At 41.2% G+C, this 24108-nt stretch overlaps 1 protein-coding gene across 4 annotated transcripts; it reads left to right on the forward strand.

The window, feature by feature from the left end:
* Positions 1 to 370: 370 nt before the first annotated feature.
* Positions 371 to 22239, forward strand: hdac9b (histone deacetylase 9b). 4 transcript variants are annotated; one of them, XM_030157387.1, is made up of 11 exons: positions 371 to 971; positions 8063 to 8304; positions 8893 to 9064; positions 9779 to 9902; positions 10027 to 10148; positions 15159 to 15290; positions 15630 to 15745; positions 17140 to 17262; positions 17864 to 18041; positions 18171 to 18385; positions 20405 to 22239. In XM_030157387.1, the coding sequence occupies exons 1-11, from the start codon at positions 863 to 865 to the stop codon at positions 20738 to 20740; spliced, it is 1869 nt and encodes a 622-aa protein (XP_030013247.1). In that variant the 5' UTR covers positions 371 to 862; the 3' UTR covers positions 20741 to 22239. The 4 variants fall into 4 exon arrangements, with proteins under 4 accessions (XP_030013247.1, XP_030013246.1, XP_030013250.1 ...); XM_030157386.1 differs by having other exon boundaries at positions 372 to 971; positions 9770 to 9902; XM_030157390.1 differs by lacking the exon at positions 371 to 971 and adding an exon at positions 2200 to 2313 and having other exon boundaries at positions 9770 to 9902.
* The last annotated feature ends 1869 nt before the right edge of the window (positions 22240 to 24108 follow it).

Genomic DNA, 24108 nt, shown 5'->3' on the forward strand with positions numbered 1-24108 from the left:
AAATCACACGCAGCAGTTTTACAAAACCTTAGATATAAACTAAACTGCACAGGGGGAAAGTTACATGTTCCTCTTTTAGAAACATACATCAAGGTACATCCATGTACCCGAGAGAACAAATTGAAGACATAAATAGAGTGAGTGAGAAAGACTGGTTCAACAAGTCAGAAAAACAGAGAGAAAGAGGAATCAAGCCTCCATCTGCAGAGAGGGAGTCAGGAGACATGCCTTCTGGCAGGAGCTGAAGAAGACAGCTGTGTTTGGTGTGGTATTTTTAAACGCATCAATGCTGCTCCAATCCCCGCGCCTCGCCTGACCTATTTTTAGCCAGGGCTGGCCATTGTTCTATTTCTGTCACCTGTGGGCCACGCAGTTGTTGATTCACATGCAAATGAAGCTTGCTCCCTCCCTGGTTTGCATTACTGCCTCTGCGAGCTGCTCAGTGCACAGTACACGGCTTTCCTAGCAACTCAGCTCTACATTTTTCTCCTTCTCTGCTTAGACACTTTGCTGAGAGGAGAGAAAAACACGGACTGGAGGGAAACAGGAAGAGAGGAAGATAAGAAAAAAAAAAAAACCCTGGACTTGCCATCCTCTTCTAACACTGTGTTAGTGTTAGGACCAGACTGAACCGGGGCATCGGGAGAGTGGCAGCCCTGCAAAAGAGAGAGAGAGAGAGAAGAGAGAGAGAGAGTGTGTGTGTGCAGTTTTTGCTCTACAGTGAGAGTGTTTTCTCAGAGAAGGAGGCAGAGGAAGGGAGAGAGTTGCCTGTTGTCGTGGTCTCTCCCCTGAGTGGCTGAGGGGTGGCTCTTGGTGACAGGAAACGCAAGGCTGGCGATGAGACCTGAGCGCTGAGTGGAGTATGCTGCAGACGATTTACGAGGGCGAGTCAAGTTTCTCCACAACAGAAGGGCGCGTTGGACACCAGCAGCTCCCCAACCAGAGCAAGATGCACAACGTGAACAACTCAGGTGATCACACAGCCCGGCGTTTCTAGTCCTCTTCAGGGATTTTTTTTTTTTTTTAATCCTTCATTTTTTCCCCCTTTTTTTTGCATTCCACTCCCTATCTGTCCTCTATCTGTGAATGTGCTCCTACTTCTTCCATCCTCTGTGCCTCGTTCGCACATATCCACTCTGTCCCCCTCTCCCTCTCTCACGTACTCTCAACTCTTTGCGCTCAGTCTCTCATTCTGTGTGAAAAGAGAACTCCAAAAAAAAAAAAAAAAGCTTCTCCGCACAAGCAGCGTGGTAGGATCAGGCACCTCTTCCAGAATCAAGGTATTTACTCTGACATACACTGCTTTATGAATTATGTAATGCTCATCAAATCAGTTTAAAGTTGTGGATATGCATGGAGTGTTGTTTTTCTACTGAACACTAAAGTAGGAAAAAAATGTCTTAACACTATTCCCAAGCACTAGTTGCCTGAAATGAGTCACTGTGAACGTGAAAAGGATGTTGTGTTGTGCAAGCTTTTATGTCAGCATGCACTTTTCAGGGAACAGGAAAAACTGTGACAGATATACAGGAGGGACAACTGAAAGGTTTCTCTCAGAATATTAAGCAAGACATTGACTGTTCTATTTTTGACCCGAGAATTGCATTGAAACTTACATGGCTGACATCAGGATGAGTAATGTCTATTCACTGTATTGACTCAAGATGAGTCACACCTTAATTGCTTAGATTTTTTTCTTACAGAATGTGGCTATTGATAAAAATGGAGAAGTGCCTATGCTAATTAGTCTAGAGTTGAAGGTTTGTGCTTGTAAAGGCATTGTCATGTGGATTTCTGGAAAGTATGTGTAATAAGAAAGTATTGAGTCATCAGAGGACTTAATTTACTTAAAAAATCTATGATGACCTTTGACTGGCGGGTGGATTTTATACAACGAGCTTTCCAAAACAGACAACAGACAGACTTCTTAAAAGTGAATTCATATTTTCTGTTTTTCTCCTCGCTTAGAGTTTTTTTTTTTTTTTTTTTTTTTAGAGTTATGTATAGAGTAAAAGCAGCATACACTCACACAGAAAAAGCCCACAACAAAAACAAACATTGCCTTTAGCTTGACTTCAGGCAAGGAAGTGGATGTCTGAAAACATCCAGAGGCTGTAGGCTAAACGTGAGGAGATTTAAAAATAAGACAGGAGGGTGACAGGGGGATGACACATTCCATCTCTGTCAATAGACCAGGCTATTTGACCATCAGCCTACAGGAGCAGGGTTTTATTCTTCAGTGAGCCAAACAAGAGACAAACCAGGCGCCTGAATTCGGGCTCCTTGCTTATTCTGTGGGTCAGCTATTCTTAGGTGAGTTATTTTCAGCTTATGGCATTAGCCTGCTAAGATTAGGCATCTGTGCGTTATCATTCCATCTCGGCACGTCTTGATATAACAGCGGTTTGGAACAGATATTTATAGAGATTTCTGCCATTTGTATGTTTAATTTGTTCTTTCCACCTCACAGTAAGTGACTTGACAGTGACTAACAATACTGTCTGAAAATGCTACTCCAAGGTGTCTTTGTGTGTGTTTGCTGTGTGTCATTTAAGTGTTACTGGCAGAGTAGGAACATTACATTCATATAAATATTCATGTTTTTGTGTGCACGGATTATGAATATTCTGCCGTGGTTATTGTCGGTGAAGTGATCCATTTCTAAAGCAAATTTCGTAACATTTTATATGGTGTTCTACTTTTGTGCTCTTACATTTCAAGTGCAACATGAAAATAAAGAGCACAATCAATTTTTATTTTGATTAGTTTCAGCAGCAAAGTTCTGACAAAAAACACTCCTCAGATAAGCTCTCCTGCTAATTAGTTCCCTTTGAGTGCAAACTATCATGTAAAATATCATGAAAGCTCCTTTCAATAGGAACCTTTCAAACAATAATAATGCTGAACCTTTCAAGTCCTCTTGTCTGTAGCCTGAATCTATTCACTCTGCCTCGAATGTGTATATTTGAAGTGCCCACCGCTAAATAGATGATGTAAAATAATACAAAAGAAATACAGGGTTTTCATGTAGTTTAGTAAACGATTATTTTTATGTTCAAATGTAATTTTTTTTCCAAGCACAATAGTATCTGCTGAATAAAATGCAGTTTACATTTGCATTTTATGTTTGTCTTAATATGTTTTAGAAAACAATTTATGAATATTGTATTTTGGTGTAGGAGTAGAGAGGTTTCAGGCTGCCTTCATTCTGGTCATAAAGGTTTGTTGGATCCTAAGGCATTAAGGAAAAGTCTAGATTTAATAGGAATTTAATTGAATGCTTTCGGTGCTGTCTGCACAGCAAACGATTATGGTAAAAAGTCTCAACCGCTTGTGACAACAGCCCAATTATCATATACCTTCTATTACATTCTCACCTTCATTTTGCTGTGTAAATATTATACACATGTTGTTTTGTGAGACTCCTGATGTGGAATAAGCGTAAAGGAGGCGACTGGGCTCTTGGCTCCCCTCAGTGCAAGTCCTGTGGTAGTTCAGTTTAGCACTCTTTGTTAACAGATAGCCTGAAAGCCACAGCTCTGGCTCAGCTGCAAGGACGAGCCTGAGTCTTAAAAATAAAGACCTGTTTCCTGCTTTAGACATGCCAGCTGCTCAAAATAACAAGGCACTTAATGAGAGATCCAGCACCACATTGCAGTCCCAAGCATCAGCTTATTTTTGCCCTCAAACATCTTCTGTATCTCTGGTTCTATTTATACTGTCAGACAGGGAATATAGATCAGCAGCCATCTCTGGTGCACACTAAATTCATGCAACATACGGCATGTTTTAAAGTGTAAACACCATGTGCTGTTATACTGTTATGTATATTAAACATTAGCATGTCAGAGGTAAAGTACACATTGAAGACTGATGAGCTGCGGTCAGCATCACACTGAACACATGTGTTTTAAACAACCATCATTTATACACACTTGTGTGTTTCACAGTGTGATGGAACAACATGTTCTCCAGTAATTCAAGTGAACCACTGCACACTGTCTTGTATTGTTGAAATGAGTAGCTATGAGGTCAAACAGTTAAGAGCAGGTTGAGTGTAGGAAACTACTTCGAACTAACACCGGCTTTAAACGCATGCTACTCCATGCTATATTTTGAGCGCTTGAAAATATTTTCACTTTCCATATCAGAGAAGTAAGTTAAAAATGAAGCAAACATTTATGAAGACAAGTTAAAAAGATAAAGTGTTTCATGGATATTGTGTAATTAAGTGTAAAATTTAACTTTTTTGAATGTAACTTACAAATGTTCATCAACTTAAACTGAAAAAAATAGAGGCTTTTTCTTTTTTTCTTTTTTTTTTTTTTTTTTACTTCTGTTTATATCAGCTCTGTTTGAAATCGGTATTTTAGTTCTGACAGTACACTGCCTAAATGCCTCAATAAGCTTATTCACCGAAAACATCTTCTGACACATTAACTAAACTTGTTTATTAATTTATTTACACATTTCCTGTCAACACTTTACAGAAAGTGTTATAGCAGCAGTATTTTTGTGTACGTGTGCGCACTGAATTATCACCCCTGTTTAGTCAGGCACATTGCTGCACCCGTTATATTCTGTGTTTAATTATGTATTTTGTTATGAATATATTCTGAGTAATAACACCTTTTCTTATATTAGTTTATCAGTTACAGTGTTGGTCATTTGAAAACAAAATGGCAAGGCAGTATTCTTTCAACCTCAAGTGGTCCAGCATTACCCATGTAGTGACTAATGTTGTTAATGTTTTACTAAATATACACATTACAGACTCCTCTCATGTAATGGTAATGTCACTGGTGATGTGTGTCTATTCTCTCTTCGTGGTGGGAAGCCTGCTAATGTGGCTTGAGGCAAAAAAAAGACAGCCATCCAACATCTCAAATTAAGGCTGTGATTGTCACTCTAACCACCACCAAGGCTAATGAGAGGCAGATCGGTTATAGAAATAAACACTTTGGGGACAGTGTCTGTGCGATGCTGCAATGGGAGTGTGGTCACAGGCCATGAGTCACCCTATCCCCCCTCGGCAGGCCCTCCACAGGGAGGAATTTGGGCATGGGACAGGGTGCTTGTCGCTCCCTTGTGCTAAAAACAAATTTGGGACCTGTCATTCATAAATCTCTTGTTTACCAGTGCCTCGAGACACTTCTGAGCACTTTGCGCCAATCAGGAGTCACCTCACCATCACCTGTAAAGAAGCATTGGTATCAGAGGTTGTGAATGATCATGGAACGACTGGACCACTGAACCAGAAGTGGCACGCTCTGCTTTTGTGAGCGATTATTTCAAAAGCGACCCGAAAGTTACATATATGCAACACTGCGCTTTTATTTTTGCCCGTGTTAAATTGAGCAGGCGGCCTCACAACTGTGACAGTCTTTCTCACATTGTCTATATTAAGACCCTGCTCAGAAAAGCATTTATATTTAGCCCTAGTTACTGGTGGTTCCGTATTCTCCTCTGCTTTAGGAGTATTTTTATAAAACAGAAAGAGCAGATCTCAGTTTTGGGTAGTTTCAGGGCGCATTTGACTTTATGCACAACTGTAAATTTGCAATGTAGGTCTAATTTATTTCTGGAGTGTCTCGAACATACAGTAGCAGACTGAGCTATTTTTTTTGACCTATCTCCTTTCCCTCAGTTAACACAGCGAATAATGTCAAATATGAGAAATGTAAGTTATAAATTATAAAAGAAGGTAGAGACTTTAGCAGAGCTCAAACAATTCCTACCTACCTTTAGGGCCTTATTATGTTTCCTCAGTATTGTCATTCCTTCCAATGTTATTCTTGCCAACACAGTGGATGGTGAGTGGACAAGAATAGATTGGGCACATGAGGCTGCTGTGGTTTCCTCAAGGGCCATTTCATACAGCCCTGGTTATCAAAGGTGGCTTGAGCTTTCACACTTCTCCCCCTCCTCCTCTTCCTTCGCTCTTCCTCCCATCCTGCTAAACCACTGTCTGAGATTTTCTGGTGGAGGCTCAGTGTGATGCACTGATCAAAGTGGAGATCTTTAATGCCAGTCACAGTCAGGGTACAGAATGAAATATGAGATTAATTAGATATCACAGTGGTGAATTCTCCCAGGCAGCAGGTGTTTTTTGTTGCTATATTTGGGTCCATTAGGCGAAAGTAGCACTAAGGCTGTCTGACTCTCTGAGCCCTACAATGGTTCACAGGTTCACTGCTGCCCCTGGAACAGCGCCTGCTACAACAGAGTCCTTTGTCAAGTACTTACAAGCTAAGATTAATATTCCCTGTCAGGAGAGAAGGCTCTGTTCTACAGGTGCCTGGTCTCTGTGCGTGCTGAGCCGTTGCCCTCCTCTGTCATTTGATTGGAGCTGTTTTTAGAACAGACAGAGGAAAAATTACAGCACAGGAGTCCCCTTTAGCTGTCTCCACTCTTTGAACATGTTTTTTAAGACAAGTTATCACTTAGCCGCTGCATCTCTACTGAGTTTGTGTTGGAGGATTTTGTAACGCTTTCTCTCAGTCTCTCTCTGTTGGGGACTCCTTTCTTATATAAGAGCCGAAAAGCTGATATAATAGTCAACATGTCACATTGCCACTGTAGGCAGGAGATGACATGCAGTGAGACTCGATATCTGCAGGATGGGGAGACATAATTACGTCGCCAGCGTTGCCATGGCAGCGGCAAGTTAGGGTGGTGGATACTAGGGTGTGGGGGTTGTCACAGACCAGGATTGCGCCACTTGCTTTTATGTTTCTATTTATAATCATCAGCGCTGCATACACATGGAATGGTGGCAATGAAAAACCGGCTACATGACAAAACAAATGGGTACCAGTGAGCTTCACAGAACCGATGGATAGGAGGGCACGTCTACTGTAAACTGCTTCTACTGGCAGTTGTACAATCTATTTTATTAGCCTCTTAATAATTGATGAGGATAAATGCATAACAGGGGCATCGCTTGTTTCATGTTTTCAGTGAACAGGTGGTGCAGTAACATGCATTTGCCTGTATTTGTTCCCTCATATGTGACCCTTGAGAAGATTAAGGCAATAAATGCACTCAACAAATCTCTCCCCCAGTCACTGGAATTTTAAGTAGGTTTGAATATTTCTCTGGTCTCAAAATGGAAGAGACATTATGCAGTCTGGACTATGTGTACCCTTCGCTGAATGTCACATCATGATCAGAATAACTATTTTAAAGTAACTTTTATTCAGTCAAACATAGTCATAAATGTTTATTTTCTTTTTATCAGGTTTATTAAAGGTACAATTGTTGTTCTTACTATCACTGATTATAAATTCAGCTCATATGGGAGTGTGAAAGAAAACAGAAGGTTATAAAAGATTTAAAAAAAAATAGATATTGCGCAATCACTGATCATCCTCCATGGAATAGAAAGATGAAGAAGCCCTGTCTTCCATGTTCTTTTCTGGCAATCGATTTTCTCTGTGGAACAGGCTATATAAAGAGCCTGGAGACCAAAGGGATGCCCTCTCACTTTGTATCTGGCAATTACTTATAATGGAGGCAGTTGTCAAAGACAAAGGCAGTTCTTAGTGATGAACACACTGCAGCGCCTTCACATGAGAACAGACATAGCGCGATCACAGGAACATGAATTGACAAACACATGCAGGTTCCAGGCTCATGAACTGCTTAAATCATTTATCGTGAGAAGGGTAGAGGAAGGCAGAGACATGGAGAAAAATTCCCCTTATTTATTTATCAAACAGTGGGGAGATAGGATTTATGTAAATACTTTAAATGACTACTTGAACATTTCGTGCCAGATGTCCATTGAGCTTGTTGTACAGCTGATCCCTGTAGACTCTCTGCTGTAGGATGCGATCTCGTGTTTGTTTATAGAAACCATTATAATTGCAGGTTTCTGAGAACCACAAGAAAGGAAGTAGCACTCCTCATTTCTGACCCTCCTCTTTCTCCCTCATGTTTCTCATTTTCAACACTAAATATCTTTATGTTGAATCCTACTTTTACTCTTATTCAGCTATTTAAATGTGTGATTAGTTGATAATAAGATTATAATCTCTTCTTCCCCTTCTTTCATTAACAGTGGACATTAAGCCAGACGTGCAGTTGGTGGTGGAGCCCTTGTCTCCGTTGGACCTGCGTACAGATCTGAGGATGCTTGGGCCAGGCTCGGACCCAGGGCTGTGGGAGAGGCAGCTGCAGCAGGAACTGCTCCTCATTCAGAAGCAGCAGCAGATCCAGAAGCAGCTACTAATCAGCGAGTTCCAGAAGCAGCATGAGAAGTTGACCCGTCAGCACCAGGCTCAGCTCCAGGAGCACCTCAAGGTCAGGACTGCGTCGTACGGTTATACGCAGGACAGCGCAGCAGTGTGCAAAACAGCAGAAAGAAACACAGCATGGCACAGTGCAGATCAGTGGGAAACATTATGGAGTGCAGTAAAAGAAACTAGAAGGGCACTTGTTAGAGCTCATGCCAGAATGTGCACTGTTAGAGAAAGTGATCCACCCTTTTTTTGGGTGTATCCTCAAAATTTCCCCAAATTTCAAAGGGTTCTTCCTTGGCCTATGCCCTACTTTTCTGCCAAATTTTCATGAAAATTGGTCCACTAGTTGTTACATAATCATGCTAACAGACAAAAGAACAGGCCAACAAACATTAATTAACAAATAACAAATTAACAGATAAATAAAAGGCCACAAAAACATAACCTCCTTGGCAGAAGTAACAACTCAGCACAGTAAAGAAGGACGTTGAGCAGTACACTACAGCACAGTACAGAAAGTACAGAAAAGTCCATCACAGCAAAACAGAAACTGCAGAATATTGCAGAAGCCACAACCATTTTAAAAATATATTTATCAGCATGCTCTTTTCACACTGACTTGAGGCCTCCTCTCCTCGTTGTTTCTCAGCTCCAGCAAGAGCTCCAGGCCATGAAACAGCAGCAGGAGCTTGCAGAAAAGGAGCGTCGTCTGGAGCAGCAGCAACAGCAGCAGAACCAGCAGGAGAAGGAGCAGGAAAGGCATCGGCGAGAGCAGCATGTTTCCAGCTTGAGCCTCAGGGGCAAGGAACGCTCCAGAGAGAGTAAGAGCTCAGCACCGGCATCATCATCGCCATCAGAGGCAAAAATTAGTGATGTCAAGAGCCCCGGGCAAAAGCAAGCACCCCCTGAAAACTCATTCATTTGTGTGGGGCTTAACCAAATGTTCATTTAACAGCTGGATGCTTTAACTAAATGACAGAATAGTCATATTCATGATGATGATGATGATGATGTTAATGATAGATTGTTTCTTAACCAACACATGCAACTATTCAAAACATTTTGTTCAAAGCTGTATAGACTTACAATTTAGGAGAAAATGTCTCTTAATAGCAGGATGAAAATAACTTCCCATCTAGCGTTTCATTCTGTTTTTACCTTATAGCTAATAATAGACAAGATTTATAACTTTGTCAGGTCAGGTAATTTGAAACTGTGCCCTGCAACTGTAATCCTCCAATGGGGAAAGAACATCTCTCTGCTGTATCATTTTAACAGCTTGAAACTAATACAGGGCTCACACACCACTAGGGGGAGATGTTCCTGCATAGGTTACAGCTGCTCAGGAAGATGGGGCAAACTCCATCAGGGAAAATAAATAAATGTATGTGCTTTGGGTTGAGTTCTAGAGGTGTAAAAAGTTACTCAGTCTGTAAAAGTGAAGAAATTTAGAAGTTATAAAAAGGTACATTTTGATGTTTAGATATGCCTTAGGGTGACCCCAATCCCTTTGCTTGTGGCTGCTGGTCTCACAGGTGCAGTGGCCAGTACAGAGGTGAAGCAGAAACTCCAAGAGTTTCTGCTGAGTAAGTCAGCGAAGGATCCTACAGTCAATGGAGCCAATCACTCTTTCATCCACCACCCAAAACTCTGGTACATGTAAGTGTCCACTGTTGTTATAGCTATAGTTCTACTTATTATACAGTTTTGGAGCTCACAGATGGATAGTTTTCATGATTTAATGTGGTTAGGTATTAATTTTGATGTTTCCTTGTGTGATCAGGTCCTCTCACCACACGTCACTGGACCAAAGCTCTCCACCTCTGGGCGGCACATCCCCCACCTGCCAGTACATGCTGCCGTCACCTATAGAGAGCAAGGACGACTTCCCCTTGAGGAAGACAGGTTCGCTAGTTAACGCACACCTTTGCATATATAAGAATACATCAACACGGCAAGGACATGAGATACACATAAACATACAGTGATGCACACATCTAAATGGACTGAAAACACATTTAAATGTAATGATTTAAGTGTACGTTTTTAATACAGTGCATGTCTTTTTAAAACCATGTCAATCAAAAGCTTCAGTCTAGCTATGGAGTATATCCTGAGGTTGCTCATGACCTGCTAATAACATCAGTTAGGCTCATTATGACCCCTGCCCCCCCCTCATTCCTCCAGGGCTCAGCACTAAACCTCCATAAGGACCAGCGCACGCCACAAAATTAACTTCACCTTCCTTATTTCTGTCCGGATTATTCTAAAACAAAGAGCAGCTGAACACAGGCAACATTACAGTTTAATTGTATGTTTTCACACCACAAGTAAAAACTGGAATTACTGTTATTTGGTCTGAAATTGCCTTGCCATTATTGCCAAGGAACCACATTTGTTCCTATGCTACAATAATAAACCGAGTTTCAAAATGTCTTTGAACAGTTTAGTAGTAAATGGGAGAATTAAAGTGGATTAATTTCTCCTGAGTTTAAAAACACTTTTTTAAAAACACACAAGTTCTGACCAGAAAGCAGCTCAGGTTTGTTGGTTTAAAGTTTGAGAAACCCTTTGGGGATTGGCTGTATAAATAAGAATAACTCCTGCCTCTTGGTTTGCACAGGCACAAGCACTGGCCAAGGTAAAAACTTCATAATTTGGCAATGAGGTCACCAAATTACATTATGCTCTTTTCCCTTCTGTGTCTCTTTTAATTACATTGAAAAACAATTATAGGTGTTGAGTTATTTAACTACAGACCTGTCGTGTTGTGTATATACACAATTTAGAGATCAGGCAAAGGAATTATGCATTGTAAAATGAAGTAACTGCACGGTAAGAATAAATATTAAAGACTCAAATGAAGGCTTAAGAGAGATTTTATTTATTGTAATCTGCGTTTAGTCATTTCAACTTCAGGACAAAGGAATCCCTCCTGTAAATATATATTTCTCTGTGGGACATGAGTTTAGACCTACAAGGTAACAAGTTAGCTCACTAGTGTAATAGCTAGTTGATGACTGTTTTCAAAAATAACAGAGAAACCATTTATGGTAGCATTGTTTGCCTTCCACCCTGAATGCAGAAAGGCAGGTTTAAACAAATAAACAGAGGGGTAAAATTTCAGCCCCTCTGCCTCTCATCACATTTTCATGCTTTCATTCAATCATCTCCCCTTTTTCTGTGCCCTAACTCTGTTGCACTGATAAAACTATTTCTCGGCCTTTGGATTCCTGAATCTATATGTGGTCATTTCCTGCTCAGGCCTTCCTCCCCCACTTCCTGTCTGTCTTCATTAAAGTCCTCTGAGAGCTTGGCACGCGAGGGGGCGGGGGGGAGGACGCACAAAGGTAGTGTTGTTCCCTGAGCCACTGGCTGTCACCGATAGCTGATTGGCAGGTGTTGCAGGGTTAAGACTGGCACAGACAGGATGAACCTTGACAGCACTGTTTGTTTAAGCAAAGATAGCTCTCTCAAAACAAAGTGGAGATGACTCGAGTGCTCTGCGTTCGACTCCCCACTGCTTCATGTGGCCTGAGGGGCAGCCATCATCTTTTTGCGGTTCAGGGTTGGAGTGGAGTTCATAATGTGGATGTACTGTGTATTATGTAAGCCTTGGTTTACATTTAATCAAGGGCAGTCAGTCAACTACCTGAATATGAAACTTTTAGTGGAGAGCATATTAAATATTAATGTTATTTAAGTATGCGTAGAGCATTTACATTTTTTTCCTGGCAACAAACTCTGCTTTTCAAGGTAACATTTCATTAGTACGCTTTTAAAGGCCTTTGAGACAATACTGAACCGGGGCTTTATCTGTGTCAAGTACTCTTTAGAAAGCAAGCGAATGCAAATACATCTGTGATCTGCAGTGACTTACTTACTGAGCTAACACTATAAAAGTAGCCTAAAATACCTAATCTCTTACATATCCTATTAATAGTTACTTCATCAGCCTTAAAAAACACAGGATTGCCTACATACTCCCGGCTTTATTTCACAAACCCAGAAAGTAGTTTAAAGTTTTTCACGTGGTTGTTTACTTGGTTTATATCCTCTTTGTTTCACTTCCATGGACTAGAATAGACTGGACTTAGGGCACGCGATAGTCTGTGGCAAGAATAGTTGCAGCTTAGCAGTAAGAAGTGCAACACCCTCCCTGGTCTTGACCCAGTTACCAAATGTGTGCATTCAGCAGGTGCAGGAAAGACTTTCAAAAATAATCCCACATAGGTAAAACTGTGACAAAAGTATTTCAAAGTAAATGCTGTGTAAATCTCCCTTGCTTAACTTATCGTCACCTCTTTTTTTAGTACTTTGAACACATTGTTGGAGTATTTTGTGCTAATATATTAATGGGAGAAAATGCAGGAAATAAAGGATCATAAATACGTTTGATTAACTCTTTCTCCACCAGGACAACTATTTCAACTATTTTCTTTAAGCTCTTAAAACCCATATTATTGTGTTTTTCGATACATGAACCATATCACACTGAGCCACAGTGAGCAATGTGCTTCAGTTCTACTATTTCAACATCAGTTTACACCAGAATGTCAGGCAAAATGTATAGCAGACCCTCATGTGCAAAGAACCCACACATTATACAGCAGCTTTTTAAGGAGAGCTTTCCACACAGCCATCTGTCCAGGTTCACGGTGTAATGGACACTGGCCCGTACTGTGACAGCAGAGTTAAAATTCTGATTAAGTGGAGATAATATAACACATTTACTTGCAAAGCCACGAGCCCCGTAGCACCACTTTCAAATATAATAAGGAGATTGATTTATGACTGCGGTATATTGCAGGCATCCTGTATATTTTCTTAAAGTGAGAAGCCTAAGGAGAAGTGACCCAGGTGTTCAGCATATACTTTTCTGTTGCCATCATTACCTCCTGTTGCACTGTGCACTGGGGCATTTTTTCCATGGAGACCAGTGAGAAAGTGTTTGTTCCCATGCTGCGGTCTGGCGTTCCCGTGGCGACCAATTGGGATGCGTAGCTTGGTGGCAGCAGTGTGTAAAAATAGAAAGCAATCAAGGCAGCAGATTCATACGACTCCCAACAGTGTTTTCTCTCCATTTATCTCTCCTGCCTCCTGTCTTCCTCCCTCGCTCTCTTTCATTCTACCTCACACCCACAGGATTAGAGGTCTGTGCCACGTATTAGGGAAGAGGGTTTTGCTGCTTTTGACAAAAGCCAGAAATAGCAGCATCTGGCCCACTCTCCTAGCTGTGCCCCCATCGTCGCTCCCTTTCCTCTCCCTGTGGCGCTCCCACGTCATAGCCCCACTTCCCCATGTAAAGCTGTATGTTGTACACATCACAAAAGGCCTTTTTAATTATTGATCTGGGCTAAATAATTGAAACAGGTTGCCTATTGTGTAACAGGAGGTTTACATAACTTCAATACAGCCTTGAGCTCTGGCTTTCAGTCAAAAGACTAGCTTATCTATTCTGCTTGTTTATTTGAGTGTGTAATGCTGCCTGTGGGATCCCTTGTCCAAAGGGTTGATGGGAAGTCCATATGAGACCATGTTGACCCAGTGAGTCACTGTCACAGTGACTAGACAGGAACACGACTCCACAATCATACAAAAACATTTACCTGCAAAAACACAACTGATGCTTTCATTATTAAATCATTTAGTCCCTGTATTCAGCCATTTTTTATTTTCTTTGCATTTTATAACCTTTCAATGGGGCATATTTTTAGAGAGAATGGTTTGGTATTGTCTATTCTCTATTGTCATCAGTGGCGTTTTTATATAGCTGCAAGTGAAAGAGTGCAGTCTCTCTTCTAAAATGAAATGGAGTAGGAGTAGAAACCTGCAGAAAGTTTCTCAATTTTATATATATTTTTTGTAGGTTCAAACACAATTATAATTGTGAAGATTATGTGTTGTTAGTTTACTATAATTCTAAAAATTTCACTAAATGACTATATTTCAGAACTTTTAAGAAATTGTGAAGTTGTGAATTTGTGAATTGTGAACCAAATACACTTCATAATTTGGTGACAAATGTTTCATAGAACTGACAGCACAGGAAGCATTCATGATGTTTACATGGGATTTTATATTTTCTGAAGTTATGAGAGTTTGCTGAATCTGACATGTCAAGCTCATACAACCCCATTTTATCTCAGAAAAGAGTTCATTCTTCATTTTGCTTGAGGATCATTGTCTGTAAGGCAGATCAGTCCCATAAAAAAGCCTCCATGCTCAGTACATGGGTTGCATAAGTAATCAAAAGAAGGAAAAAATGTTTATTGCTTTAAAAACTTATTCAAACTTGTAATAAAAATCCATCTTTACTACCAGTTGAAAAATTTCAAAGCATTATGTCTGTCGTAAAAAATGTGACGTCAGTATTTCTATCAACAGCCATGGATTTGATTTGTGAGTCTGGATGAGGCCAGGCAGAGTGTGAATGCAGCTCAGGAGTGTGTTCGGACTGTGTATTTGGGTATCTCTGTTTTGCATTAGTAGAAAGTGGGTGTGGGGAGAGCTTGAAACATCTGCCATGTTTTTGTGTTAGTTTAACTGTTGCTACTGTATCAGACTGTGGTCACCAGGGCGGCAGGTAGCGGACTATTTCACTTAGAGCCGGTGTGTTTCTCAACCTAATTTAGTCCAGATGAGGTGGAAATGGGCCCGATCCTGACTCATTTAATTTATCTGAAACCTGCTCTGAATTTCACTGGAACTGAAAATGTTACATGTTGAAATGTGACAACATTGCTTATTTTTTAACAGATTTATAGCCTTCCTCTCTCATTTAGTTTTCTTTTATTTGTGATTTACTATTTTCTATAATGTTTATTACACTTATGCTGTATGAAAGCATACTGTTTGACTCTATAAAACAAGTCAGTCACACAGTACACTCAAGTTTGTTCCTTTTTCCTTCAGCCTCTGAGCCCAATCTGAAGGTACGATCCAGACTGAAACAAAAAGTAGCGGAGAGGAGGAGCAGCCCGATGCTTAAGAGGAAAGACGGAAACATCATGACTCCTTACAAGAAGAGAGCCCTGGAGATAATGGGTATGATACAATCTGATTTGATTTCAAATAGTATTTTTCTTTTACAGTTTTTGACAGATTGTGAGCATGTTGTCATGTAATGTTTAAAATGTTCCTGGAAAGCAAAAGGACATGTCTTTATCTTAATGTTAGTACACTGGAGCTGTATTATAATCAGCATTTTGAATTGCAGTAGCATATCACGCTTTGTTGTAAGAAAGACCATTGTAATCAAACGCACATGACAGTACATATTAAAGTGTTGTGAGGCTGCAGCTGTCATGCCAAGCCTCCATGCATTGTGTGTTGTGTGCAGAGTGTAAGCATGCACACTGTGTCTAACTCCTTGATGTTCTTTAGACTCTACGCCCACTAACAGCGCCCCCGGCTCCGGCCCTAGCTCTCCCATAGGAGCATCCAGTGCCTTGGGGGCTGAAAACGGACCCTCCTCTCTGCCTACGACCACAAAAACTGAGGTAATTTTAGAAATCAGGTTCTTGATTTGCCAAAATGAACCAAAAAGGCTTGCTGACAATGTTGATCGTCATGCAAATGATCAGTATTTCAAAAACATGTGTTTATGTCAAGGCACAAGGGCCTGTTAGCTTGCAGCTGTAAAACCAAACAGTTGTCCTTTGTCTGTTACACCCCAGTGAAAATAGCCCCAACACTGACGTTAAAGAGGCACAGCTTGGCCCAAATGTCTGATTCCTCTAAGTTTGTTCTCATAAAGGTGGCACATTAAGCAGGGGAATGAAAGCACTCTTAACCACACATTTTTCCTCTCATTTTTTTCCCAGATATCTAGTTTATGTTGTGAAAAAAGACAAAACAAAACACTGGCTGTAAGGTTGCTCTTGGCTTGTCATTGTATTTCTGTCACTGGCCTGGCTGCATGCCTGTGTTGAGTTGTTCTGAGGCGTTTCCCAATAGATTCATGGCTCAGTTACTGACCAGGGCTCCCCTTGGACTGAGCCTACAAAGCAGGCCATTATAGAGGGTGGCAGATATGACACATCTCTGAACAATCTTAGCAGAGCAGCTGTGTTTTCCTTAACCATCATTGTTTACTCTCCCAGGGACCTCCAGTGACACAGGGAAGGGTGAGACGCCCTGACATCGGGCTGGAGGTTGGGGCTTAGGGAGACAGACAAACTGTGGATTTTAATTGATATCCCAGGCACTGGTAGCCAAAGACACCCACATGCTAACAACATAAACACACTGGATTGCTATTGTATCGGCCCAAGCTGAGGCTCTCATGAAAGTCATTGGTGGACTGTGTGGCTGCCCGTGGACCTCATGCCTGTTGCAAAAGCAAGGCATGTTTGTGCACCGTTACATTAGGTATCCTTTTTCAGAGGGAACGGGTCCCTCGGGTCAAATATGGGCCGGATATCCACATACAGGTCACTGAGCACTGGTAGGGGTTGGAAGGATAAACATGGCTGTTCCTAAACCACATGCTGGTCGGCTGCTCTGCTGGGTGCAGGAAGTATGCCCCAGTGCTGATGTTCTCTGGGAGAGTAGCCTGAGGGTGGGGACCGGGGAGTCGTAACAGGCAGCAGGCTGAAAGGGAAAGAACTGAGGGGTAGATTTAGAAGGCTGCAATATTTTATAATAGCTGAGCGTTTCATCCTCATCAGTGCCACTCTGTAAAGCTCTAGGAAACTTGTCCCGCCTCCCCTCCTTTCTATCATCCATCATAAAATCTCATACTTTTCTGTTTTCAACAAGGACGGCTGTTGTTCTTCATAGTACGTTAAAGTTTATGCCACTGCTCATGTTGCCTTTTGAAATTGTCCATAGTGGGATTTCTAAATCTGTCATCTCCTCCTAAATGTTTCTGTCTCCTGCATGTTTGATACAGCGATGGCCTTCACAGCCAAGGTTATTCCGACCCGAGGGTTCCATGTCAATGCTGAGCTTATACACGTCTCCTTCCTTACCCAACATCTCCTTGGGGCTTTCAACTGCATCCTCACCCATTAACGTAAGTACAAATGTTTACAGATATCCTCAGATAACCTGCTTAATTCAAATAAAATAAAAACTTCACATGTCAGTTTACTGATTTGGTGATGGCAGGTTTTTGGTCCGTGAGCAGAGAAACCTGCTGTCAGTGGCTGTTCGGGCTCAACATATGAACACGGGTCAGCGACCTGTGGCCCCAAATGATTTTATCGCCTTTAGATAAATATTGTTCTGCAGTGTCTTGTGTCAGGCATGCTCTTATCTTCCGCTATTACCTCATTTATCACAGCTTTTAAAAAGTCCAAGTCCACTCAAGTGCAATTCCCGATAACATAGCGCATGATATATCATCTTTTAGCTCTCTGACACATTCCAAAGAGGCCTGTTCACCAGCTGCACAGACTCCTTCCATTGATACTCTTTGATTTCAAAGTTCTTTAGTCTTTGATTTGTTTAATGCAAGATTCTTACCATTCACAAAGACTGCTTCATATTAAATTATTTTGTTTGTTAGGATGTTATGGATAGATTTGATTATTTTATGCATGACCTTTGTCACTGCATAATATGTGTGGTTATAATTAAAGAATAACCACTGATTCATCATCTTTTTCTTTCAGGCTGCCATGGGTTTAAAAGACAGATCAACAGAAGTCAAGCATGGGCTGCCAGGCCATCTGTTAGGCCCTGTACCCCTTCCAACAGCCTTAGAGTCGAAGGTGAGCCCCAGTCATCAGGCTCTTCTCCAACACCTCCTCCAGAAGGAGCAGATGAGGCAGCAGAAGATGCTCTCCTCCGGTATGTCTTGACGTAAAACACTGTATTGCTGAGTGTTGCATTCAAGCTTCATATGCATTTTTTCATCACATTTGCAGTGTAGGTTTAGTCAGAAATACCTACTAAGCATTCTGATACTCTTTTGTCAAGGTCCAGGCTCCATGCCATCCCACCCTCAGTCCCCTCTGGCCATGAAGGAACGCCCGTCCAGCAGTCGGCCCAAACTCCCAAAACACCGGCCCTTGAACAGGACCCAGTCGGCACCACTGCCTCAAAACACACTGGCCCAACTTGTCATCCAGCAGCAACACCAGCACTTCCTGGAGAAGCAGAAACAGTACCAGCAGCAGGTCCATATAAACAAGGTATTATACCGTTCATCAATATTCAAATCACAGGGGAGGATTTTGACTTTCAGATTGCTTTTTGCAGCATTCTGTATTCCTTTTAAGGTCTCATGAGGTTTTATTTTGCTGCAGGGTGTCTGATTTAATCATTTTAAACATACAAATGCAGTTCTATTTTTAGTCTTTTGTGAAAGCAACTGTGGTAGCTCAAGTTTACAGTCTCGGGTCCTAGTCTGTTCCTTCCCTGGAATCCTGGTGTTATTTCTGCAAAGCAAAGAACTTCGACCTGACTTCAAATGGGGAAGAAATGCTTCCCCTGCACTAATTCTGTTATCATAGCTTAAGGCATCAGTGCTGTTCACATGCTAACTCTGTGAAATTCAATTCAGCTAAGTTCAAATGAAGGAAAAAGTGCTCAGAATACATTTTGTTCCTCTGTGGCAATATTTGTGTTTCTGTGAGCTGGCCGAGGTGACCTCGCTATACACAGAGTGTAATTATTCTGGTGAGGGACGTGTGTGAGGTGGCAGACACTGTGAAAGGCAGCATTGTGTGAGCTCACATACTGATGTGTCCCAAAGCTGGGCCTTGAAAGAGCCCTGGGAACCATAGAACATTACTTACCGAAAAGTAATAAAATGGACAAAGCACTACAAACAGTTGTTAAGTTCGACAGTATAGATGGAAGTTTTAACAGTAAGTTCTCTTCAGTTCACTCTATAACATTAAAAATAATGAACACATGTCATTGCTAAGTAGCACAAATAGTTCTAATATCAGGTACAGACTACTTAATATCTGCTGAAGTGAGCTTTGAGAAGGTTTCTGATTTAGAAAGAGCTTTGAAATAATAATGTCATCTTGTTTAGAAACACGTGAACAAGCCCTGCTCTGATCACTCAGGCCAATGAGATCGCAAGTAAAGCCTCTTTAAGTGGAGGTTATAAATGGCCTCTAATCAGGGATGAGCCCTCAGTGTTTACTGAGAGGGATCTCCGAAACATTGCCCTAATTAATTTCCTAGCAGAGGCTTGTCTGCAGTTGTTTTTAAACGCCCTTCAGTGTCTGCAACAGTAGGGGGCACTAATGGAAATTTACAAGAGCTTAGGGATTTTAGGAAGAGGTTTGAACACTGTTTACTAATGCCAAACTAAAGAGGCTAATTCCTATAGCTGATGGAGTATTTATATAAGGCCTACATTTTGCAGACAGTAATACTGGATGCAAGCTGTCAAGGGTAAGCCCCTCTCAGTCCTGTTATTGGAGCCCCCTTGTGGCAGAGTTGTCATATTGAGTGCCAGTGAAGATGATGACAGCGACACCTAAACATCACTCTACAAAGCATGACCTCAAATGACTTTTTTTTCTCCTCCATTTATTGTGCCTAGACTAACCATGTTTATGCAGACATCACTCTAGGTTAGTTACTGTTCAGATGGACTACTATGTTTGTTCATACGTAAGATGTGTTTTTGATTGAGGACCCCAAAAGACAAGCAACTGCTGTGACAAAAGGATCCAAATAAATAAACAAAAGTGAACAATCCAAGTTTTTAGTCTAGACAGAACTTAACAAGAATCCCTCTGTGGCTTTTGGCAAATATATAAAGTATGAAGGTGCTCAGTTTTCTAGCATCTCTGAGAATCTTTGAGAAACAATGGCTACTAAAAGTAATCTTTTAATGAAATTCGTCAATTAAAAGATGCTAGAAATGTTTGGCTGAGGTGTTTAATTGAAGACTGCAACACAGATATGTTGAAAATTGGTGTGTGTGGTCCTGGTCAATGTTTATTGCTTTTAATTCAAGTAGAAGAAAACCAGTATTGTAGCAGCTGAGCTGTACTTATGCGCTGGCACATACTAGCTTATTCTGTTATTTTTTTTTAGGTGAATCTTTTGATGTATTTGCAAGCTGTTAACTTTAGATTGCATGATAGGAAACTCAAATTGATTTTTCTGCTTTGCACTGATAAAGGTTTGATTTCCAAACTGGCTGCAGGATGTCATCATTAATATGGAACCAATGTGTTTTGCAGCTGTTATCCAAGTCCATCGAGCAGTTACGTCAGCCCAGTGCACACCTGCAGGAATCAGAGGAAGAGCAGGAGGAGCAGCACAGAGAGTATTCTGAGCGCATGCAGGAGGACAGGCTGCCCCCTGGAGGAGTCATCCGGAAGCACACGCTCAGCAGTAGCAGCAGCAGCAGCGGCTCGAGCAGTGAGCTCCCAGAGGCTCACTGTGGGGTCATCAAGGTTAAGGAGGAACCGGCTGATAGCGAGGATGAGGCCCTGACCAATCAAAGTTTAGAGTCAGAGCAGAGCACCTACCTTCACCAGGTCAAAGGCAGACTGGTGATAAGAGCCATGATCTAAGAAGGGAAGAGGATAAGATCACACACTCGTACATTCGCAGATAAACTAGTCTCTACAAACATGTGCATTTACACACACATAGCAGCTCTTGCACAGTAGGCCAGCTCTCCGTGTCACAACATACGACCCCTTCTCACTCAGCTGCAGCCTCGCTCATCCCACTCTCTAAGACTTTCTGTTTGTGATCTTTGTGTAGTGATCTCTGTAAAATATGTACGTTTCATTTTTGTGTATATAATATGAAGACAATTTAGACCATTCTTTTTTAAAGCTGCTTTGCTCGTCTTGAGTCTGTTCAAAAAGTTGCATGTATATATACTGTGGATTTAGCATCAAAGATGATTTCTAGAAGGGTTGGACAGGTGTACAGCTTGGAAGAGCTAACTTATGTTACAATTATGTACATTTTTGCCATAAGATATGAATGCTCTTCTATCCACTTCAACATTTAAAGTTATCATGAAGTCCTTACGGTGTGTTAATTAAAGGATTTAAAACACTAAATAGTATGTTGTTTTTAACAATGTGTGATGATGTTCAATATTTAGTGGTTTCAGCGCTGAAATAATGAACATCTGTCCTAGAGAGAATGTATACTTAAATCCTAACAGAGGACGCTCCCTCAGGGCAGACTTTTGCACTGGGAGTGATATTGCCATTGGAATATGGTCCGCTGCTCATATTGCAATTTGAAGGATAAAGCACTAAATCCCTGCTTGGGTGTGCAGGCATCTCCCAACACATCCCGAGTCTCCGTGTCTCTCGCAGCAGTCCCAGAGCCAGGACCCTGTGTTAAGCCGAGCTCTCCTCCCTCTCTCCCTCTGGGTCCAAATCAAAGCTCAGCCGGGTTCCTGCCCAGCTTTCAGCAGAGGAGTCAGACAGAGAGAAAGAGAGAGAGAGAGAGGGCCGGGCAGGAAATGCCTTCTAGAAGCCAGGAGTTGGAGTGATTCATGTGTGCAGGAATGTTGAGAGAGGAGGACCTAGGGTTGGAGGAGTCCAAGGGGCCAGGCTTGAGAATTGATTTACTGTCAAGGCGAATTACAAAGTGAGTGGGGATATGGTTAAGGGAGTCCTTTTTAAAGGGAATCGCTTCCTTAGTATTCCCAGTGGCATGCTTACCTCAACATGCAGGTTTGATGTTACTTCAATAAAAAAAACCCTGGATGGGACCTTGCTTTTTTTTTTTTTTTTTTTTTTTGAGCCTGTTTTCCCCTGAAAGTGCCCATTGCAACATGTATAGTCTGTCTTAAAGTGATCAGTCAATTGTATTGCATAGCCGTAAACCTTCCTGTTTCATTTGTACTGTCGACTAAATGTACAATGCTAGTATGAGGTTCTGTGTTTGGATTCATGTGAAAATCAAAACTGTCTGTCTTATACTGTACCTTCAGATTGTCCGGTTTTAATGTTGTAGTGTAAGTAAACACAATCAGAACAATGTGAGGCTTGTTCTCTCTTGCTCTTTGATTTGGTTGTAACGAGAACCCCTTTGGTGCCAGTGGGGGGGGTTGGGGGGATGGAGGAGGAGGAGGGGGGTCCTGTGGTCTGTTCATAGCAGTTTGCATTTCTTCTCTTTTTTGCCTTGTGTGATAAACCTTTCTTTTTTAAAATAAAGTTTGTTTTCCTCCTATGTTTTGGCAGATTATTTATTAATTGCTTTAGGAGTTTGAGAGTACTCTAAACACTCAATATCATCCATCCAAAAACCTCCCAAAACTTGTTTGTCGCTATACAAATAACATTCTCGAAATCCAAGAATTTCATTGCATGAGTTTCGCGAATAAACTGCCTAAATCATTAGCCCAGCTTGCTTTTCCCACACTGAGTCCCTCTAACCCAGCTCTTTATTTTCAGGGGATCTCTGTAACCCTTTAAAGGGAGCTTAAGAAGCTTTCCAAAACATTTCTTTGATGTGAGCAAGCCAGGCTTCTTGTGGCAGTATTAGAACAGTCAAGATAAGGTGAGCTGTGAGCAAGTGATATACGACTTGCACGGATACTTTCAAACCTAGCTTAAGCAATTTCACAGCAAGCTTAGCTCATGGGACTGGCTTGATATGCTATACACACAATGATGAGACTGGAAAAGTTCACTGGCAGTCTAACATTGCTTTCTGTGAGACACGAGTCTTTATAATGATAATGCTGCCCGAGTTAGAAGACTTTGTGGATTTGTGCTGACTGTAGTAAATAGCATATCACACAGAACAATATATTATAGGTGCACTCTTTCATGAAACTATCATGACAAGTCCAGAAGTATTTTCACAGAGGTGTAGAGTTTCTTCACATTAGGAAGTATTTGAGTTAAATTGGACACTGACTCTTTCTTAAGTAGATTCCATCTGTCTTGGGCTTCAGGCCCTTGTGATTTTAAATGAGCTGTTACAAAGGCAGAAAAAATAATGAATCCCAAATCCATCTGCACTACCCCTCCCAAGCTGCCCACAGAGCCAGTTGTAAAAGCAAACAAGCATTTTTAAAGGTGTAAGGAAGTAAGGAAAACATAAGCCTAACTATTTCCTCTAAATGGATTAGACTCTTAAGTGAGGCCTGAATTTTTATCGCCCACAGTGCCATAAAAATTAGGCTTTTGGATGCAGGTTGTACATACATGTAAGAATGTATGATGGATGATGTTAATGATACCACATATTGTGATACTTTAATGACTTTTCACAGCGTACAGTCTCAAAGGGGCAGTCCACAGAGCTTTATTTCTAATATAGTGGGATCAGCAAAGAATCACAGCTGAACACGGATAATTCAATGTGTACATGTTGTTACACTGCCAAATCATAAAGTATGTTGCAATGTTTAAGCCATTAGTGAGAAAAGTCGGAGTAAAAACTGGATTGTTGTCAACATTTAGGAACCTCTGGGCTTGTATACTGCATACATTGACGTGAACAAGACCTAAAACCTCACACTTCTCTCATTGCTCTTGTTTTCTTTTTATGATGTAGCCTTTTTTTTTTTTTTTTTTTTTGCAAAATACTAAAACATAGGTGGCTGTAAATTAAATATATTCTCTCCAGGCAGTTTTCCCTTATTAATTTCCATCCACCAGTGCCAAAAGATGGTCAGTGTGTTCATTCTTTCCATCTGATTAACAGATTGAAGTAGATGCCAAAAAATAGGTATTGAACGAAACATCATACTCTACTCATCAAAGAATGGAGACTCCTTGACTAGATTTTCAGGAGTTTTATCACAATTTAGAACCATCCATATTTGTAGAAAATATAACCCCCGTGCTCTCAGACAGCGCATCACGCCAACTATCATCCTCTCAGAGTAGGTCAACTCCAAAATGCAATCAGAGCTTGATAATCACTGACACAAGCCAGCAGCCATTTGGAGATGGTT

This window comes from Sphaeramia orbicularis, chromosome 16 (genome assembly GCF_902148855.1).
Source record: "Sphaeramia orbicularis chromosome 16, fSphaOr1.1, whole genome shotgun sequence".
Taxonomy (NCBI): domain Eukaryota; kingdom Metazoa; phylum Chordata; class Actinopteri; order Kurtiformes; family Apogonidae; genus Sphaeramia; species Sphaeramia orbicularis.

Bases quoted from the DNA above. Each gene is read 5' to 3' on its own strand.
- hdac9b (XM_030157386.1), top strand. From the start codon at position 863: ATGCTGCAGACGATTTACGAGGGCGAGTCAAGTTTCTCCACAACAGAA. The intron at 8,305-8,892 runs GTCAGGACTGCG...GTTGTTTCTCAG, and splicing joins AGCTCCAGGAGCACCTCAAG to CTCCAGCAAGAGCTCCAGGC. The intron at 17,263-17,863 runs GTAAGTACAAAT...TTTTTCTTTCAG, and splicing joins CTGCATCCTCACCCATTAAC to GCTGCCATGGGTTTAAAAGA.